Raw genomic sequence first — 20,437 nt, forward strand, 5'->3', positions numbered from 1 at the left:
TATCTTTTAGCTCTGTTGGACATTAGTCTGGGGCGCCGTCTGCCATTACTGTAGGTGTGCTAGCCGCTCCCCCCGCCGATCTCCGCAAGGGATGTGAGGACTCTAAACTTCACCAGGGCCTTCCTCAGCATGAGGGTGAGTAAATAATGGCTGAATTTTCATTTTTGGGTGCACTATCCCTTTATGGATTTATATGTCTCTTCCTGGACATAATTTTTTTTTAGATACCTGCAAATTCCCACTTTTGTTCACAATAAATTTGCCCAGTTCTCCAACTTGCCTGATGACACACCTCTACATGCTCTTCTTCAACCTCTCTGAATTCTGTGAAGGGAAGTGTCTTTGGGAGGAGTATTTGGGGAAGAGGATCTCTGAAGAGCTTTGGGGGCGTATTCTCAGACGTCATGTACATCGCTACATAACTACAGGACTAATGATTTTTAAAACTTTGTCGGAGGTCACTGGGACACTTATCGAGCCTAATGCCAATGTTCTGTTCAGTCTCTCAGTTGCCTTTGCCTGAGCTTGGAGCAGATCTTGCAGCTTCTGTAACATTACTGGCTAGATGTCTGATACTAATGAGATGGAAATCACCAACACCGCCTCCACACACTTTGTGGATAAAAGAGATTCTCAGTAATTCACAGCTTAAGAAAATCTGATATACATTGAAAGGCTCTCACGGGAAAGTTAAAAAGATGTGGCGATGGACGTTCTTTGCCTATGTGAAGAAAATGACCTTTCCAGCTATCCCTGAATAATATCACAATGAATCTTGTCTATTTTTGTATCCATATCTTTGGTCTTACCCTGACTTTAAGGGCAAGTTTATTGTTTACTGTAATGAGTGGAATATGACCGAGCTGAATGTTTTTTTTTCTGCGTAGGTTATGGCATTTAATTAGTCTCAAAACCCGCACGCATACACACACAACAGTATCCATGAGCAGAGAAGCATCCTCATGAGGGAACATTTCCATTCTGAGGTCTGTAATGATTAGTGTAGAATTTCTTTGTGATGAGAGCACCGGCAAAAAGAAACTGCAGGTGTTGAAAGTGACCAGCCAAAGGAGAGGAGACCCCAGTCACTGTCCACGCCTCCAGTCTCAAAATGCAAGTGTTGAGCAGAACCAAGCAGGTAGGGAGAGTGGAGCGTGCGTGTGGAGAGGGTCGAGTGCGCTTGTCACAGCGCAGAGCAGAAATGCTCCCTCGCGAGGATGCTTTTCCGCTCGCAGATACTGTTGTGTGTGCGCACGGGTTTTGAGACAAATTAAACGCCATAGTAGGTTCTAAGATTATATTTTCTTTTTGTTGGTTTGTTTGTTGGTTTTCTTTCTTATTGTACTGCTATCACACTGTCATTCATAAGTGCTTTAACACTAGTGTCAATTTCTGTGTAAAAAATCAGTAAACAAAGTTCATTGGAAGAAAAAGAACAGACAGAAAGACAGTTGCTTAGACAAAACAAGCAATTTGAGAACATCCCCTGGACTTGGGGAATTTTTAAAACAAATCTGGTATTTTATTTTAGTAACAATTGATGTATACGTATAGACTACATCAAATAAGTAGTAAAAACTAACTGATAGTTGCAGGCCGACATGTGATCCACTCACTATAAGATCTTTCTTCTAGCTCTGTATAATTTATTGTGCGTGACAGAGACACTAACTGAGTCCCGAAATGACCTGATTTTATTTTGGCTCTCTCTTTTTGGTTTTCAACCTGAACAGGAAGGTCCGAGGTCAGGGTTATCTACGGGACAGCGTCCCTGAAGCTGGCAGGATTTCAATGACTTATTCAAGGACACTGTTCAAGGGCAGACACTCTGTTTAAGAGGCAGCACCAACACCACCCTGCTGCTTCATAGTAACTACATGTTCGCTGTCTTTTCTCCCCATTAGTCATCACCTTGATTAGGTTAAAGAAAAAATAAAACACTCCAGGGATTTCACCGGCCGGCTATGCTAATTTTTCTTTTGTATTCAGTCCGAGTGAGATGCTTTTTTTTTTTTTGTAAAGGAGTCTTTTCTCCTCCACCCCCATCCATGTGTGTGTAAGCATGTTGCACATGATAGAAAGTGGAGATGTGCATGTGTGTGTCTAAGAGAAGAGAGTGCCTGTGTGTGATTCCTAATAGCAGCAGGGGCATCAATATTTCATGGTGACAGATGGGAGAGGAAGGAGGGGAATGGGTTTGTGAGGCGTGTGTGTGTGTGTGTGTGTGTCTGGTATGTGTGTCCTCTGTTTATGCTGAGGAGAAAGTGGGCCAGTGCCTCGTTCCCTGTGTGCTGCTGCTGCTGCTGCTTTGCTGTGTTTTCAGGAGAAACTCCATGTTCTATTCTGAGGCGGCTGCTGCAGCGAGTCAAATGGGTTCTTCTCTGAGTAACTGATAAAAAAAAACAGGAAAGCTGAGAAATTACAGACCAGGAAATATGGTGACTGAGTGGGAGAGGAGTTTCTAAAATAAGTAAGCTAATAAGGAAACTGATCTTGAAGATTTTTGAAGTTCTGACACCAGCAGAACTAATGAAATCTTTGAAGTTCACAGAAGTTTCTGTTTCGTCAAATGCCTGAGTCGATGAACCTGAATACTCTCTGCATACATCCATATTAAGTAACAGGCAGGGTTTACCACACATTTATTTGTTTGAGGTGGGCTGCCACGATTAAAACATCTGCCGCCACATCTTGATTTTCTATATTTAGGGCTGGCCCATTCATTAGGTGCGTCGTTGGAATATATCTACCAGTTATTATTTGCTCCACAGAGGGAACGGCACAACACCTGGGTGTGTTGGTTAAAAAGTTTGCTTTCACTCACAAACAGCTGTTCCTCTCATCCATCGATCTGATCTAATCGGCTCAGATTGGAACAACTGATCAATTATGAACCCTGCAACTCAAAACTCCACAAACTGCAGCTGAAGGAAAAACAGAAGACTTCCACCTGTGCTGCGTTCATGGACAGCAAAACCTCCAAAGTTGGAAAGGAGACACTGAATGCTACAGGGACACACAGGCAAGACAAATAAATAAACAAACAAAAAAACATAAAGTTAGCCCGCCTGATGATGATCTTTTCTATAAAACACAGGGACCTGGACACCAGCGGCTTAAATTTCACACTGCTTATGCAGCCCTAAATCAGTGGATATCCAACAGGGGCCACGCCACAGATTGCATCATCATGAGAGTTTTCACTCATCATTCTTAACCCTGGAAATAGTCCATCCATTCATTTTCATCCACTTATCCAGGGTCAGATCGTGGGGGCAGCAGGCCAAGCAAAGCACCCCAGACATCCCTCTCCCTAGCAAAACTTTCCAGCTCCTCCTGGGGGACTCCCGGGGCCTCCTACCAGTGGGACGTGCCTAAACACCTCTAACAGGACGGCCCAAGAGGATCCTGATCAGATGCCCGAACCACCACAACTAACCCCTTCGATGTGAAGGAGCAGCGGCTCTACTCAGAGCTCCCTCCGGATGTCCGAACTCCTTACCCTATCTCAAAGTCTGAGCCCACTCATTTCGGCCGTGAATCCTCCAAGAATTGCTACCTTAATGCGGTGGAGGGGTTTGCATGTCCCTGGGTCCTGTCCCTGCTCCTGGTAAGGTCTCCAAAGGCAAAGTGGTCCTACGGGAGGGGCCAGACTAAGAGCAATTCAAGAAGACCTTGATGAAACAGACAATTCAGACTTCGAGCACCTTCACCGTTTTGGGGACACCTAGGTGCCTCCCTGGAACCAGACCTGGGAGGGGGCCGGGCCTTGGGCCATGGTTGCGCTCAGCTCGAAAAAATAATATGGAGCTGTCGCCATGTGGGCCAATCACCTACAGGGACAGAAATCAGGGTCTAGTGCATTGTGTGCCAGGCGGCAGGCAGGGACGGAGCCCTGGGTGTGCTGATAATGTGCCAAAATTAGTTTCATAGAAGTAGTTGTTCAACAAAATAACCTTGATGTAAGATTCAGTTACTGGATTTTTTTTTAGCTTGGTTTGAAAATGCAGGTGTTTTAAAGCTCGACAAAAAGTTAGTAAACTAAGGTGGAAATATCTCATCACAACACTGTCATTTTTTGGAACATCATGGTGCATTAAGTATCATATGTAGTGTTTCTTCCCTACATCTGAGCTTCTCAGCACTGAAAACAAGAGGCCAAATTTCATGTCAAGTTGAGCAGACACCCAGCAGAAAGGCAAAAGAAAGAAGAACCACAGATTTGTAAGGAGAGCACAACACTGAAGGAGCAGAAAGTCATCAAGAATGATGGAGGGCAACACAAGGTAGCAGCATAAGATATGCATCAAACCACCTTTGCCTGAGGCTATGTATTTTATATGCAACGTAACACACTGGTGCAGTTAGACGCAAGATGCTGCCTGATAACACATCAAGATATGTTCCATCTTCCTGCTCCAGAAAAGCAGCATTTTTATCAATTTTATTTGGCACATTCAGGCTGCTGCACCCCGACAACATCCTCTGTCTGCAAGACAAATCTGGCATGTGTGTGACGAGTATCAGGTCAGGTGTGTCAAATGATGTCTAACAATGTGGCTGCTGTGTGTTGCCCTTGAAACTGTATTTGAAGAAGAACACGTAAAATAACCAGGGACATATCTTTAGAGAGTAAAGGTCTAACAGACTGGTTGATTTCAAGTTTAAAATTCATCCTATGCTGCCGTGATCTACAGCAGCATAATATATTCACACAGTCCCAATCAAAGTGATGCTATGTAGAGACTCAATGCTGGTCAGGTAATCAGATGAAATAACCTTTGGCATCATGCCGCTTCACTGACAGAAATGTCTACAATGACCTTTTGTAAGACGTCCACCCTTTCCTTAAAGCCGTCTCCTTATGAATATTAATAAAGAATGTAACATATCATAGACTTAAGTTTCTCCCAACAGTTGTTTACTGTGTGTCAGCGTAACATGTGTGCATGTGTCATGTACCTGTGGCTAAAAGTGTGTGGGCGCTTCGCCAAGGTGACATCCCACACACCATCTTCTCCACTGACCCCGGTGTTCAGTGTGCCGATAACATACAACACAAACCACACAGGGCGCAGGAGAGGCTGCCGGCAGCAACAGCAGCAGCAGCAGCAGCAGCACCCACAAAGCGGAGGGTGTCGTGTGACATAAAAGGCGGAAAATGAACCTATTTGTATGCGCGGCTCCACAACTGGAGGCGAATAATAGCCTCCTGCAGAGACAGTTGCAGGTGCTGCTCAGAGGTAAAAAAAAAATAAATACAAAAATAAATAAATAAAAAGCACAACCTGTTAAAATGCAGGGAAAAAATAACGTGCGGTACCCCGAGGTGTGTGTGTGTCAGTGGTGAGAAAAATTGCTCCATAAAGAGAGAGATTTAGAGGAAAGTGGTTTACAGAGGAGTGGCATCATCTGTTGCTGCAACAGCTTTTCTGAAAGTGTGTAATGAGGACTGGTTCATGCTGAAGGAGACAATGAAGACAGAAAGAGGCTTTAGGGGCAGTTTAAACCTTCTTCGTTGCATTTATCATACATCCTTTTGGCGATAGCTACTCTTAAAGTTCCTCAATAAAGTATTTCTTATTTTAACAATGGATAAAATTACCAAATGTAATGACTGGAAAAATTAGAGAATTATCGCTCAGTGCTGCAGCCCTCCTCAGATTTATTGAGGTTTAAGGCCTCATTGTTGTTTTAGTTTAATGGCACAGTTACAGTCCAGTCTCAGTGCTCCCATCAGCTGTTCCCAGCAGCAGCAGGCAGCTGCTTTAAAGTAAACAACAAGCTGGTGAAGAAAGTGGAACATTTATCATCTGGAGCCAGATATATTTCTTACAAATTGGTGGAGACCAAATACGAGCTAAAAGGAGTGAATGACTAAATTTATAATGTGGACTGAAACTATCTCAAATAAATGCAAATGCTGCTTTGTGTCTGCCAGATGTGTAAAAAGGAAAAACATATGAGCCATAAGTAGGGTTAGGTACCAAAATCAGCACTTCTAAGGGTGCCAACTGGATTATGTCAGCACTTCATAGAACCAGTGCATGTTAAATCCACATGTGCAAAATGCTGGTATCTGAGAGTGCATCTAGGTAAGAATGCTGGGCCTAGACAAGAGCTGCCAGCCTCAACTTCATGTATGTAGGAGCACCCTGAAGCCAGGAAGCGAGCCACAGAGCTCTGCAGCTGCTCCGTGAGTCAAAACTATTACTTCAGCACCTATCAGCTGCAATTAGCGGTTCAAATGTGAACGGTACCCAACCCTCGCCTTGAGAACTAAGACTGTTAGTGCAGTTTACCTGAGGAGTGTAAAAAGCATGTGCCCCCTTCCCTGGATAAAAAAGGAAAGACTGATGATAAAGACCAAACATGTAAACAGTAAGTTTATAATGTTCATGCTAACTAACCCGAAGCCCTCCAGCGATGTGTCAAACTCCACAAATGCAGGCGTGACCGCCGATCCGTGGAGGCGTATGTCATGGGGCGTTGTCATGGACACCAGGCACTTGACTCGAGTGAGGGGCACGGTGCTGCCCTCTGCAGAGCGCACAAGGCTGCGGCTGATGCGATACTGGCCGTTGTCCTCCGCTGGCGTGGCGAAGACACTGTCTGGACCAAAGCCCTCCATGGACATGGTCATACTGTCTGTAAAGTCAGGAAGGACAAAACTTTAATTGAGGATAAACTCAACCAACATCAAGGGTGGGGCTACTAGTTTAAATCCATTAGTTTGCCTTGTAACCAGCTAAAATATGGGAAAAAAAGTTTTGATCCAATGCTAAGGCACATCTAATTTAAGGCCTGTGATCCAGAAGAAGAGACACAAATGGACTTTTTCACACCAGGTCCAGAGCCCGGAGTGAGAATAATGACAGCTCTGCCCGTACCTCCTCTTGTGCTCTTTGAATGGAACCAAAATCCTCATAGCTTTCATACATTTCTTTTCCTTTTTCTCTGCTCTTGCCTGCCGACTCTAGTATTATGTAGCAATAAATGAATAGCTGAGGTTTCTTCACTTTTTTCTCCTCTCCTATTTTTCAAACTCTGCCACTGCAAAAACAGGCTGTGACAGCATTTTGGGTTTAGAGAATCTTCTATGTGTTTAGAGAAGCCCACATTAGGTGCATTAATCTATAGAAGACATTTATTTTTTCATTCAGAAATGTCAGACGGCTGTATCTGGGCAGCATTAGATCAAGCCTGGATCTTTATTGTCCCATAAGGAGTTGAATTAACCTCTGGTCTGACGTACAGTGTTTTACCTTCCACTAAGAACATGGATGACTGCTTGTTGGGAGTCAACACATCTAACACAGACAAATTAAAGCAGGTATTGCAACACGCAGCACTGGCAGCCAATAACCCATCCTGGATTATCTTCTCACAGACAGAGAAAGATAGTCCTGTGTGTTCTAACAGTGGCGGCTTGTAAAGAGCAGTAATTAGTCGGGACTTAATATCCATTCTCAGCCGAGAGGAGACACAATGAGCAATTAGGACATGCTGAGGAGCCCACAAAATTACAAACATTAACGGCTGTTAATAGAAAACAAACCATTTGTAGCAGATTCACAGTTGAGAGACGATCTTTGTTTAAACAGGGAGTTTACACATTAACTGGATATTAATCAGAGGCCAAGAAGACGATTCCGGGTTTCCTACAAGTTGGTGCTTTGCTTAAGACACCTCATGGTCCCTACAACTCTTCCTATAAACTCTGAGGAAATAAGCTGCACTGTAAAATGTCAGGGTCGCATAAACTAAAGCCAGGCAGTTCCACTGACTTTGCAATCATCTGAACCTTTCTGAAAACCTACAGAATCATCCCCTTTCCACCACCGAGCCGGTGCTCGTAATTCTAACCCGACAATTAAATGGCAAATGAGAGCTCATCCTCTGCAATCACGGCCTATTCACCGCACAATTCGTCCCAGTGATCTCGCAGAGAGGGAGCAAAGGAAAGGAGCAGAATAACTGAAAGATTGACGACCTTTTTCCAGGCTTTTAGCACAGAATGAAACGTTCTCTCCCAGGAGGAAGCTGGTTTCACTGTGGCGGATGGAAACGGCTCCCAAATGACATTATCATTTCATAAAAGTACAGGAGGGCTGCGAAGGACTGAACTCTTCAATTCTAAGCTATTAAAAACTGATATGCTCAGCTGTAAAGAGGCTGTCATTTCTGCCCACAAATTCAAATAACGTCACAAGACTGCATCACAAACTGCATATATCTGATAATAGATGTTTGTTCTTTCATCTGTTTGTTTGTATGGATTTGCACTGCTTTTATATTCATTTGACAATTCATTAAAAGCCGTTTTAGCATGCACCATTTTGACCCGCCTTGATTGTTTTTTGACTGCTTACAACAAAAAAAAATCCAACCTGTTCTTCAGTTCAGTTTGGAAACAGTTTAAGGCAATTGCTGGTAAAAACCCACTTTCCCAACATTAACTTGAACGCTAAATACTTTAGGTAAGACACTGACAATCAAAATGAACTTTAATGACACTTGAACGGTTCTCTGAGGTGCCCCCTGTTGTTATGGCAGAACAGTGTGTACCCTCAGTCAATCTTGGGTTTTGGCTGTGGCTCAGAAAGTAGAGTGGGTTATCCACTAATAGAAAGATCAGCAGTTCAATCGGCGGCTCCTCCAGTACGCCTGTTGAAGTATCCTTGAACAAGATACTGAACCACAAAATGGCTGTTCCATCGGTGCGTTAATGTGTTGAAAATTGAGTAGCAGGTGGCACCTTATAACAGTCACCAGCGTATGAATGTGTGAATGTGACTTGTAGTGTAAAGAAAGCACTTTGAGTGGTCAGAGGACTAAAAAATATACAAGTGCAGCTCCATTTACCAAACAGATCTGATACATAACACTAGAGAGAGTATTTCCTTTGAGACCCTTGATGAAGTGACTATCATGTGATCACAACTGGGAAGAGAGTTGCGACTGTCTTACTTCTCATCTCTGCGTCGTAGCCGAGAGAGCTCGGTTTGTGAACCCGGTACTGCTTCAGTAGCTTCTTGTCCCAGGCGCCGCAGTTCAGAGGGTTTCCAAGACGTAAGAACTCCCTGGAGGGCAAGAAGAGCAGGATGTCAAGAAGAGAAATAAGCCTTCAAAGCAAAGGACATATTAAATAGCAATGATTATTACTGTTCTTCTGATGCTTATTATTGTTGAATTTTGCCTAATTGCCGTACCAGTTTTTACTTGAGCATATTTCACCATACTAAAGTAAAATACCCTCTCAATTTTTTGCCCCCATTTAATTGAGCATAGTGTTAGTTCAGGCAGGACACGATGTCAAGCTCAGCCCACACCCCAGCTACATCAGCTGATCTCAAACAGCCCACTGTTTGATGGATCAGCTGATTGATCACATGATTCCTTTCGATGCAACCAATTGGCACATCTCATTCAGGGCGCCCTATTTAAACTGCTCTGGCCTGCCTACTGTTGTTGCTTCCTCTGCAAGCCACTTTGCAACCCACCTCCACCCCAGCTCCTCCTTTTCATGCTGTGTCTGACTTATCAATGTCATTTCTGTTTGTCATTGATGCTGCTCTGTTCTGTTCCTGGGGGGTCTTTGCTGCTGCTCTCCCTGCCTTAAGCTTTCCATTTAGGCGCATGGAAGGGCAGAGAGGTGTGCTCTCTCTGTCTCAGGCTTTCCTCATATGCGCATGGAAGGGCAGAGAGGCCCCAGAACAGAGCCATACCCCCAATATATAATACTGCAATGGAAATAAAGTTTTCTTTGACTAGAGTGACCCTGACTAAAATATATGAATTCATTGTTGCCATCGTTTGGCAAACTCAGACTCTGCATTTTACCTTCCATCTGTATCATAATCCATTCAGTGACTCTAAAGGGACAGTTCAGAAAGCCTGCATCTATTCATGGCAAAAGTCCGGTGCTCATGACAGCCCAAGATGTAAACATTAATGGCATTCACCTCGGTTAAGCTATAACGTTAGCTAGCTGAGTGATGCTAGGTGAGTTAGCAGTAGATTCATGCTTCCTTCCATGTGGTGGTACAGTTCATGGGTGTAATTTAGTAGAAAGAATAGCGTTACAACATGAAACTGCTACGAAGTAGAGGAGGTAAACTAAGGCTACACTACACAATACATGAGTGACTTCTGCGTCTTTAGATATTAAGGTAAAACAATAAAGTATTTTGTACAGAAATACTGCATTCAGTCAGGCTGTTTCTTCCTTCAGGGCATCGCATCAGTGGAATTCAGTACCACAGACATTTAGAGAGTCTCCATCATGTCACTCATTTATGTTTAATGACAAGAAATGGCTTGTTGACACCCAAAGATGTGAACACTGATTCACGTAATATTTAACTGTAACATGTGACAGTGGATTCTGTCTGTAACTGTATTATGTGATGGGTTTTTTGCTATAATGCAATATGTTTTGACCTGTTTATCATCATGTGGTACATTTGTTTTTATGAATTATTTCTAAGGTCTGCAGTGGCTCAGTATGTGGGGGAGCAGGTGGCTCCAACACTGCTGGGTACAGTTGTTGTGTTTCCAGAGGGACAGTCAATCATAAACACGTCCTCTGTGTCCTCATGAATCTGTAAAGCACTCTGGATAAAAGCGTCCGTCTAAATGTATGCAGTATGTAAATTCAGCAGTTACTTAGCAGGTTGACTTGTTCTCCTCAACAGCTGTGGTTAAGAGCATGTTTTAGTCTGTTTAAAAATCAATGATGAGGTTGACTGGCATGTAGGTGCCTCGAACACAAAGAGTCCCGGTGATGGTTTGTGTCAGTCGCCTGAGCGCTGAGTGAGCAACACCACAGACACGGAAAGACTCGGGAGCTTAGCTGAGGCTGACGTTAGCAGAGCGGAGACAAACGAGAAATAACACAGGGGGGAGAATTATGAAGGTAAAGTGACAGAACAAGACTGACAGCACACGAGTGAGGCAGACAGACTAACAGGGAGGAGACAGGAGAGGAGGGTGGGAACAGATTGACAGCTACAGATATGTTTACCTCCAGCACAATGAGGGGAAAGAGAATATCAGCCGGGGGATTTACATATAAAAAGAGTCAACCATGTGCATGTCAAATAACTCTCCCCCGTTCTTCACCCCAACCTCCCACCTCACTTAACTAGTCAGGCGGGAAATGAGAATCGCTTGGGTTAGTCTGCATACATAGCCCTCTTTCACATGCTGAAACCTGTCAGAGCAGATTAAGCTTCCCAAATGGGAAAACTTCACCTCTATGAACAGTCCCACTGACATACTAACAGTAGAATATTAATGGGGCGATAACCAGTTTGAGTCTGGCAGGTCATGTTAAGTTTAGAGATGTAGTAGGTAAAATTTTAGCCAGGTCCAGTACCTTAGTGCCATCGGCTGCAGGGCCTGTGAGGCCAGCCTCTCAAACATCCTCTGCAGCGGAGGGTGCAATGGATGGTCCTCGTCGCCCAGGGCCTGACTGCAGCGCTGCAGCAGCCGCTGGTGGAGGCACGCTTCACACAGCACCTGCTGGTTCCTCTCACTGTTCACCAGGAGCTGGAGGATGTTGGCCACCGCCAGCTGCAGGTCCAGGGCGTGCTGGAGGGAAACAGGAAGAGGCTTTTAGTTCTCACATTATATTTGATTTACAGGATTGTTGTGTCTACAGCTGCAAGGATATGGACAATCTGGGCAATCTGACTGCAATAACTCTGATAAGAGATTCAAATATATCTGTTTACATGGACTCTAAATAGAGGAATCTGATGAGGTGTGCGTTCACATGCACCAAAGCATTTAAGCAGAATAAAAGAGTCTTATCTGCCAGAAATATAACAGAAGAATTGGATTTTTTCCAACTTCATTGCTAAAATTCAATTCATTCAATACATCGAGTATAGTAGGAGAAGAACTGGTTGCACCTTAGAAGTAAATAATGTAAGTGTAGCTCAGGATGCTGCAAATTACAGACACAAAACTGGCTGTCACTACAATTTACCAATGGTTCCTAAACATCTTACATGCGGGCTACTGGGCTGAGTTAAATGGCTGCCAGCAGCATCAGTGAGAAACGCAGTAGAACAAGAATGAAAGCTCAGGGGGCAGAAGTCAGAGAAGGGTGGGTGGATGCGTCCAACAAACACCGATTTTCACCCAGGAGAGCGGAGTTCAGGTCCCGTAAGATTATACAACCAACCATCCACATGATTTGTTGCTTAAATCCAACCACATGTTTTTTTTCTTACGTGTGTTTGTTGTTGAAGGGAAAAAAAAAAAAAAAAAAAAACGGCAATTTGCGGTGTTGTACCAATGTAGTGCTTTTATTTTGAAAGACACTGTATGTAAACATTAAATTTCCTGTGAAAACAGAAGTGTATTTTGAAAGAAGACAATGCATGTAACAGGCAGAACTTGACACGGCGTCCCAGAACGTCAACGACCAACGCACCCAGGGTATCTTGGAGGTCGTATCTGGACGTGGAAAGTCCAGGACCAAACGTCGATATGTGACGAGGTCGGAGTGAGAATGTGTTGTTAAACTTTAACAGCGACTAGTTGCGTATCATGCCCACATTAAAGAGCAGCTTTTCTGTCAGTGTCTGACGCCGGAAGTCGCAGCCCAAGCGCCTGATTAAAATGAATTAAGAGTGAGACCGGGTTGGCTACTGGTGTGTCAAGCAACTCCACATTGCAACCTGTAACAGCAACATTACATAAGGCTACAGTTTTAAAGTAAAAGAATACATTTATCAATCAGAGCACTCATATAAGAACATAGCACTTAATACTTTTGAATTTATGAACAATTCTCTGTCAAAATCAGCAGAGGGAGACTCATAGAAATAGCTGTTGCGGTATGTAATGTGCAGCACACGCACCAGCTACGTTACCTAATGTTACCCCCCTCCATGAGGAGCAGAAAGAATGTATTTATTCCAGCCAGACAGATATCAGGTCAGGTTCACGTTTACATGCGTATTAGGCACTAATATTTTCCTACTGAACAGATTATCGAATGGATTATACTTCCCCTTGCAACTGGCTTAAAAATTCCTTTCAATTAGCCCAGTCTCTTCTGATTGAGGTGTTAACATGAGGCATTTTTCAGTACTCTGATTACTAGTGGAATATTAGGGTCCATGTACAACTCATACATTGAAGTTTCATTGGTTTTGCCAGCATTTACTGATTAGCTGTTAACAAATTCTAAATTCAATCTCCACAAAATGTAAAATATAGTGTTTTCTTTTTAAGATACATGCACATTAAACAATCTGGATGCCTGTGACAGGTAAAAAACACTGAGTCAAACTGAAAATAAAAGCTTTTCCCTGGCCCTACGTGTAACCCCTTCACCCACTTCAACAGGAAGTGCGTGTTAGCACATTTCCTCCTTGCGTTTCCTCACCTCTGGCTGACTGTCTGAGCAGACGGAGGGCAGCAGGTCCAGCATGGCCAGGACGGCCCCTGGGTGGATGACCACCATGTCGGACGAAGACGAGGAGGAGGTGGGGTGGGAGGTGTTGGCCAAGTGGAGCTTCAGGTCTGTCAGGGCTTTGACTGGGGCGGGAGGGCCCGACGTTCCGTAGTAGCCTTGTCTGGGAGAGAGAAAGTCATGTGCAGTCAAGCCAAAGTTATTCACACATCTTCGATATATCTGCCACTGAGTGCTTTACAGAACACAACGATCTCAACACAAGTGATGGAGATGGGTCAAACGTAAAAGTCTGGCAAGAAGAAACAACATCACCGTGTTTTGTCCTTGACATTTTGTTTTGCCACAGGGAACCCTGCTGTTTCCTGTTGATATGGTTATGAGAATATGCTGATTAAAACAACATAAAATCATCCTAATTTCAGTTCAGTCCGAGGCAGAATATTAACACTTGCCACTCGTCTGTTTACTGAGACTCAAGCTTTATTTGGAGGCCCTACTTTACTGTAAAATATGTAACTGGCTCACAGAAACACAGAAAGTGGCTGCTAAATATTCAGATATACAGATACAGTGTCCTCCAGATAATCAATGGAAACATTGCTATAAAGAGGACGTAAATAATCATCACTGGATGAATGTAAGCATTGTATTTAACACTTTGACTCCAACTTTCTTCAACATGACTCAGCGCTCCTCACACTTCAGGGATCAAGGTGTCAGTCGAGCCCTCCTCTTGTGCAGAGAGCAGGAGCTCTGCCAGGGCCTGCAGCGGGGCAATTAGACAAATAGGCGTGTTGCCGCGATGCAAATTACAGAGTGGCAAATCCCCCCTCAGGAGAGATGTGGAGCTGGAAAAGGCTGGAGTCAGCAGAAAGTGCTGGAGGGGTTGGATGTGGGGCAGGAAGCTAACTGGGTTGTTCGTATTCCCACTGGCTTGCAGCCTCTTTGATAGTTTTTGAGTAGAAATGGACATGTGAAATTATGTTCTGCTGCATTTAAAGACAGGTATGGACAAAGTTACGACGCACAGACACAGCGGGCTATGTAAGAAGCTCCAGCAGTAATTCAACATGGTGGTCAGAGCTTGCACAAGCAAATGAGGGGGAGACAAGCAGTGGGTCCAAAGTCCATACAACACACTAACTGCATATAGTGTATATGATGCAGTAATGGTGTTAGTGTACTGTTTTCACTGTTAATATGAAAAGTATATTGTTTAGTTCTTGTATACTAACAGGAAATGATACGATACACGCACCAATGCATGTCAATCAAACTGCGGATTACACTTGACAAGTACACATCCAAAGAATTTAGTAGTTATTTCCTCCTCTCTGAGGTGTTAAACCACTATCCCCAATTTTTTTAATGCACTCACAGGTCATTTTTAATCTGCATCCTGCCTATTTTTAAGATGTTTTTGTCAGATTTAAGGCGTGAACTCACCACATACTGGAGACCTGCTTAGATTTAGGGTTATCTAATGACACACGAAGAATTATTTTCATTATCTACAAAACTGTCCATTATTCTTTATCTAATTTTTTCTCAATAAAATGTCAGAGGGTAGTGCAATTTCCCAAAGCCCAAGGTGACGCCTTCAAATGGTGTGTTTTATCGGACCAGCAATCCAAAACTCCAAAGCTATTCAGTTTGCTGTTAAGTCGTCACATTTAAGGGGGATGAAACAAGCGAACATTTGGCTGTTAAATTACTATAACAATTATTCCATCGTCAAAAGAGTTGCCGATTCATTTTCTGTTGCAGTTCTACTTAGATGTAACATGTGACATGAATTTGAGACACAGCTTCAGAGTACGTTGACACTTAGTCGGCCAAATTTCTCCACGTCTTGGCTTTCCTTCAACATTAACCCAGTATGTTACACAGCCAAATGATCTCCAGAGTGGATAATATTGTCTGCTTATTTTAATATAAATGACTAAATCGTAGCGTATTTTGTTGGACAACTAAACAGATATTGAAATATACGTAAAAGTGAAGAGTTAAATCTTGATCTTTGCTGTGTTAACAGTGTATGTAATGCTCAGTATGTAGATAAGCCATGGTGAACAGTTTTGTAGTTTTCCAACAGAGAGAAGGAAGGGTTCGAAGCACAGTCACCGGAAGAAAATGTTGGCATTGTACGTTTCTGCAAACCATTAATAGGCTACATTTCTATGTTTTATACGAATCTTATCAACGTTTCTTAAGTGACGTAATGTATGAGCTGACTTTCCTATTGCAAAGTGGAGGGTATGGTGGACGGGGTGATCCCTTGGCGAGACGCTGCCAAGCTGTGGACCACTGTTTGAAACCAACAACCAACAAAACTGGTTGTTTTTAACGAGTCATCACTTTGTTTCCAGCAGCTTTACGTCCATCAAACATGGCCGTTTTTAAGTGACTCATCACTGGTTTTACACCGGGGATAGTGCAACAAAAAGCGGTTGTATTTTTTACCAAGATGTTGCCGCATTTCCTGTCAAGGTAGTACAACCAAAAGTGGTGGTTTTTACTGAGACATCGCTGCATTTCCTGCTTGGATAGTGCCAAAAAAAGCGATTGTTTTTTTACCAAGACATTGCTGTATTTCCAGTGGGGATTGTGCCACCAAAACCAAGTATTATAAACCAAAACATAATATTTTTGTAAACATAACCAAGTAATTTTTGTGCCGAAACCTGACTACACATTGAACCGAGGCATTGCTGAGGTATCTGCTACACAATAAAGTACAAATGTAACATATCTGTTGTTTGTGGAGACGGTCCATTGCCAACATTTTTTTCTTGCGACTGTATGATTTAGCCATTTCGCTGTTATTCAGATGTTTTCGTGTGGATGAAGATCTTGTCATAAACACCTATTTTCAGATCCAGTCAGTTCAGTGTGGACGTAGTCAGGTGTCAGCAGTGGAAATATCCTGATATGCAACACTGACAGAGGCTGGGTTTAATTTTCGAGACTCTCACAAACGTGATAATCGAAACACTGATTGCTGCAATTTGTTCTTCAAGTCAAAACCCATTGCACAAGATGTTTTGAGCTGCTGAGCATCATTTAGATAGAGATTAAATCATGGGAGATGTTTTCATTTGAATCAAACCAGGCAAACAGTGAGCAATTAGCATCTAGCTTTCCTCACATTTCATGTGTTGTGAGATAATTCTGAGTACAGAAAACTGTTTTACAATCCTCATGAAATCACATTACAATCACAGAACCTTTAAGGCTGTTGAATGATGGCTGTGTGGCAGGAATAGAGTCCACAAAGTGGAGTTTACAGTGAGGTACACAAGCAAGGACGAGGGCCTTATCATCTCTAATTGTCAAATTAGTCCACCTCATGAATATTCAGCCTTGGAGTGGATCCAGACAGGCAGAAGGGGAAGCTACTGAGAGGAGACCCCCAGGTTCACCTTGACTGTTATTAGACCTCACTAAGGCAGAGAACATTTTAACCGTCCCAGCCGTTTTCCCTTTGTTAATGGAATTCAAAGAGCAGCAGAGTCTGGGTTTAGGTGGAGGGGGCAACTTTAGCAGAGAGAGGAGACAAGAAAAGGAGGGGGAGGAGCGGGAGGGTAAGGAGGAGCGGGAGGGTGAGGAGGAATGTGATGAGAGGAAAAATGCCTCTTCAGACTGACAGTAACTTGGCTGATTCTGTGTGTGTTTCCCTGCCTGAGAGGAGCTGTGAGAAGTGTTTTAAATAAAGTGTTAAGACAGAAATGTATCTGTGGTGGTAACAACAGGAGTCATTCATCATTTATCTCTTTTTTTTGTTGGTTTGTCGCACCGTGCTGATTTTTTAATGTTTTTTTTTTTTTTTTTCCACTGCTCCAACTGTTCTGACAGGCTGTCGGCGGCCAGATTCTTCCACAGGAAGAAGTGTAACATGTAGTCATTTTCACCACTCTATCTGAACGCTATGTTTTCATCCCATCTGAGTGTGAATCAAGATGTAAAAGGAGATCAACAGCATCAAGAATATCTTTTACATTTATTATTTGTAGAAGAATTTGCAGTCTATAAAGAGAAAGTTGCCCTGAAATCACACAGCCATTATTATTTATTATTTATACGTACATCGTGTGGAATAATTTTATTTATTTATTTATTTATATTATGTGCAAATAATTTTAACTTAATTTATGTCCACGACATGTTGGCAGTGCTTGTGAGTGCGTATATATACGTGCATATGTGTGCAGTGTGTGTGTGTGTTTAGAGTATGAATTAATTATATTTAATCCTTTAACCTTTATTATTAATTTATTACTTTTAAACGAGTTCTGTTTTATTCTGTGCATTGAATGTCGCTGTATTCATTTACAATGTGGGGAAAACTGCATTCTCTTACTCTGCACCTTGGACATGGAACAATCTTCAAAAAGATCTAAAATTAGAAACCGTTATATCCATCAATGAATTTAAGGGCATCATAAAGAATGTGGTGACAGAGACATGTGCTTGTTTTTCTTGAGAGGCCACTATGTTTGAATAGTTGTTGTTTTATTGTGGATTTTTGTATTATATGTTGTATTTGCTGCATATTTAAATGTGTTTTGATTGGCTGCTACCTCGGCCAGGTCTCTGTTGAAAAAGATTTTCAATCTCAGTGGGACTTCCTGGTTTAATAAAGGTTAAATTAAAAAAAAAAAACAAATGATGAGAATAAAAGGAATTGAATTAAATTTAAAACTAGTGCTGACATGACTGGTTGCTTAACCATTTAGTTGATCAACAGAATATTAATTTATAGAGATTTTGATGACTGATTTATTGTTTAAGTGATTTATCAGCAACAATCATTTGATCACAGCTTCTTTTCGGGAGGGTCGCTGGCTCAAGTCCCCGTCCGGACCAAAATATGGAGCATGGACCGGTAGCTGGAGAGGTGCCAGTTCACTTCCTGGGCACTACCGAGGTGCCCCTGAGCAAGGCACCCAACGTCCAACTGCTCGGGACCCCTGTCCATGGGCAGCCCCCTCACTCTGACATCTCTGCATTGAATGCTTGCATAGGTCCTGTTTGTGCATGCGTGTGTACTTTGGGCCTGTGTGTGTATGTGACAACAGAGTGACGAAATTGAATTTCCCTGTGGGGATTAATAAAGTATATAAAATTAAAATTAAATTAAAAAAAAAAAAAAGAAAAGAAAAGTGAGGGTTTGGTTATTTTTTGTCAATTTTATATGATTTAGATGCTGAAACTAAGAATTTTCAGTATTAATTTATCTGCCAATCATTTTCTAGATTAATTAATAAATTATAAATATAAATTATAAATTTGTCTACAAAATTTAAAATAAAATAAAAAAAAAAGGTCATTACAATTTCACAACGTAAGACAAGAAGCAAACTCCTTATATTTGAGAAGTTGCAACCATCAAACACTTGGCAATTTGCTTGAAAAAGTCCAGAACAATTAATCAATTATCAAAGCAGGTGCTGATTAATTTTTGCAGATCATCTTATCAATCAATTGACTAATTGTTTTCCCTCTTATTTTACTGTAATTTGAGTCTTTGGCGTTTGGACTGCTGGTCAGACAAAACAATTTGTAGTTGGGCTCCGCAACACAGTGATGGGCTTTTTTCATTATTGTTTGACATTTTAAATATTAAATAATGAATAAATATATTCAAAAATATATTCAATAGATTATTAGATAATGAAAATAATCATGAGTTGTGGACAATAAATGTTGAAGTGTTGTGGAAGTCTAACTCAGCTTATGGTAAGCAACTCTACCTTGGCACATTTTCATGATTCGCTTAAAGATTCACGAGACAGTTAGAAGAGTTGATGAACATTTTGCCACTAGTGGGCGCTCTTAGTGTCGACTGAGGGTGAGGAAAAATGGAGAAGAAAGGATGAGGGTGAAGAAAGTGGCAGAGCGCTGTAGCTACCTCTTCCTGGCGAGTGCTGGCGTGCCCCAAGGCGAGGGCAGCGAGGTCTCATGAGTCAGGCAGGGAGGCACCTGCTCCGCACGACTGCATGGCAGCACGCACACACACACACACACACACACACACACACCAGGACACATTTGGACGCAAACATGCACGTACACGCCCCAAAATAAGTGCAAATACACACCCACAGGCACAAACACACAAACACACACACAAAAAAAAGCACAGGTATACACACACCCATATGCGCACACACACACCCACACATGCAGCCGCGCAGATGGACCAGGCCGAGGATGAACAGCCAGACAGCACCAGAGGTTAGAGGAAGAAGAAGAGACAGAGAGAAAAGAAAAGAAGGAAAGAAGCTGTTAGTGGAAAGCTGGAAGGAGAAACAGGATCAGAGCTACAGCTGGAGCACATGCACGACGCCAGCTAGAGCTACACATGAGCTGAGCACGTAGTGTTGTCACGATGACCAACCCTTTAACTTTAACACAGCTGGCAGGCATCACAACAAGGAGTTTAATACTTATAGCAAATGCAATCAGAAACTGCTCCACTCCACTGCAGGTGGTGTAAACAAGCACAGAGGAAGAGGACTGTCACTGATGATTCTGCAGTCTGTTTATTTACTGCAGTCACAGGCGAAGATATTTGGGGAGGGAAACAGGGAACAATTCCTCCCTCAATATAAAGAATATGTGCATTTGACAAACTGCTAGAAAGTCACTCAAAGATGCAACAATGCCTACAGCAAAGTAGGTGGTGCCGGATGCAACCTCAAATTGCAATCTGGAATTAAATGGAAAAAGATGAAGCAAGCAGTTGAAGCAGGAGGCATCATGACCTTTCCACATGGATGTATAAAGAGAACTAGATACAGGGTTGGAGGCAGGGCCCCATTCATTCCTATGAAAGTCCCTTAGTGGTGCATGAAGCCAAAAAAGCTTGATTTCCAGGGTATGAAATTACCCTTATTTTCTACATCATTGGGCACATAGAGCAAGTGTATCAGAGACTTCGCCGGCCAGACAGCTAACTTCCTGTTTAGCCCTCGAATGGGGATAAAATGATTCAATCGT

General features: G+C 42.5%; 1 protein-coding gene across 9 annotated transcripts in view; it reads right to left on the reverse strand.

Moving 5' to 3' along the window:
- Window positions 1–20,437, reverse strand: part of wdfy3 (WD repeat and FYVE domain containing 3) — a 162,962-nt gene that overhangs the window by 66,688 nt on the left and 75,837 nt on the right. For 6 of the 9 annotated variants that reach the window (XM_078170469.1, XM_033620534.2, XM_078170468.1 and 3 more), the window contains exons 14-18: window positions 19,347–19,430; window positions 13,406–13,595; window positions 11,381–11,595; window positions 8,971–9,083; window positions 6,411–6,648 (exon numbers count right to left, since the gene is read on the reverse strand). In XM_078170469.1, the coding sequence (XP_078026595.1) occupies window positions 6,411–6,648; window positions 8,971–9,083; window positions 11,381–11,595; window positions 13,406–13,595; window positions 19,347–19,430 (840 nt within the window). The remainder of the gene's footprint in view (window positions 1–6,410; window positions 6,649–8,970; window positions 9,084–11,380; window positions 11,596–13,405; window positions 13,596–19,346; window positions 19,431–20,437) is intronic. The other 3 variants (XM_078170471.1, XM_078170470.1, XM_033620537.2) reach the window with 1 other exon arrangement.

The sequence above is a fragment of the Epinephelus lanceolatus genome, chromosome 9 (assembly GCF_041903045.1).
Source record: "Epinephelus lanceolatus isolate andai-2023 chromosome 9, ASM4190304v1, whole genome shotgun sequence".
Classification (NCBI taxonomy): domain Eukaryota; kingdom Metazoa; phylum Chordata; class Actinopteri; order Perciformes; family Serranidae; genus Epinephelus; species Epinephelus lanceolatus.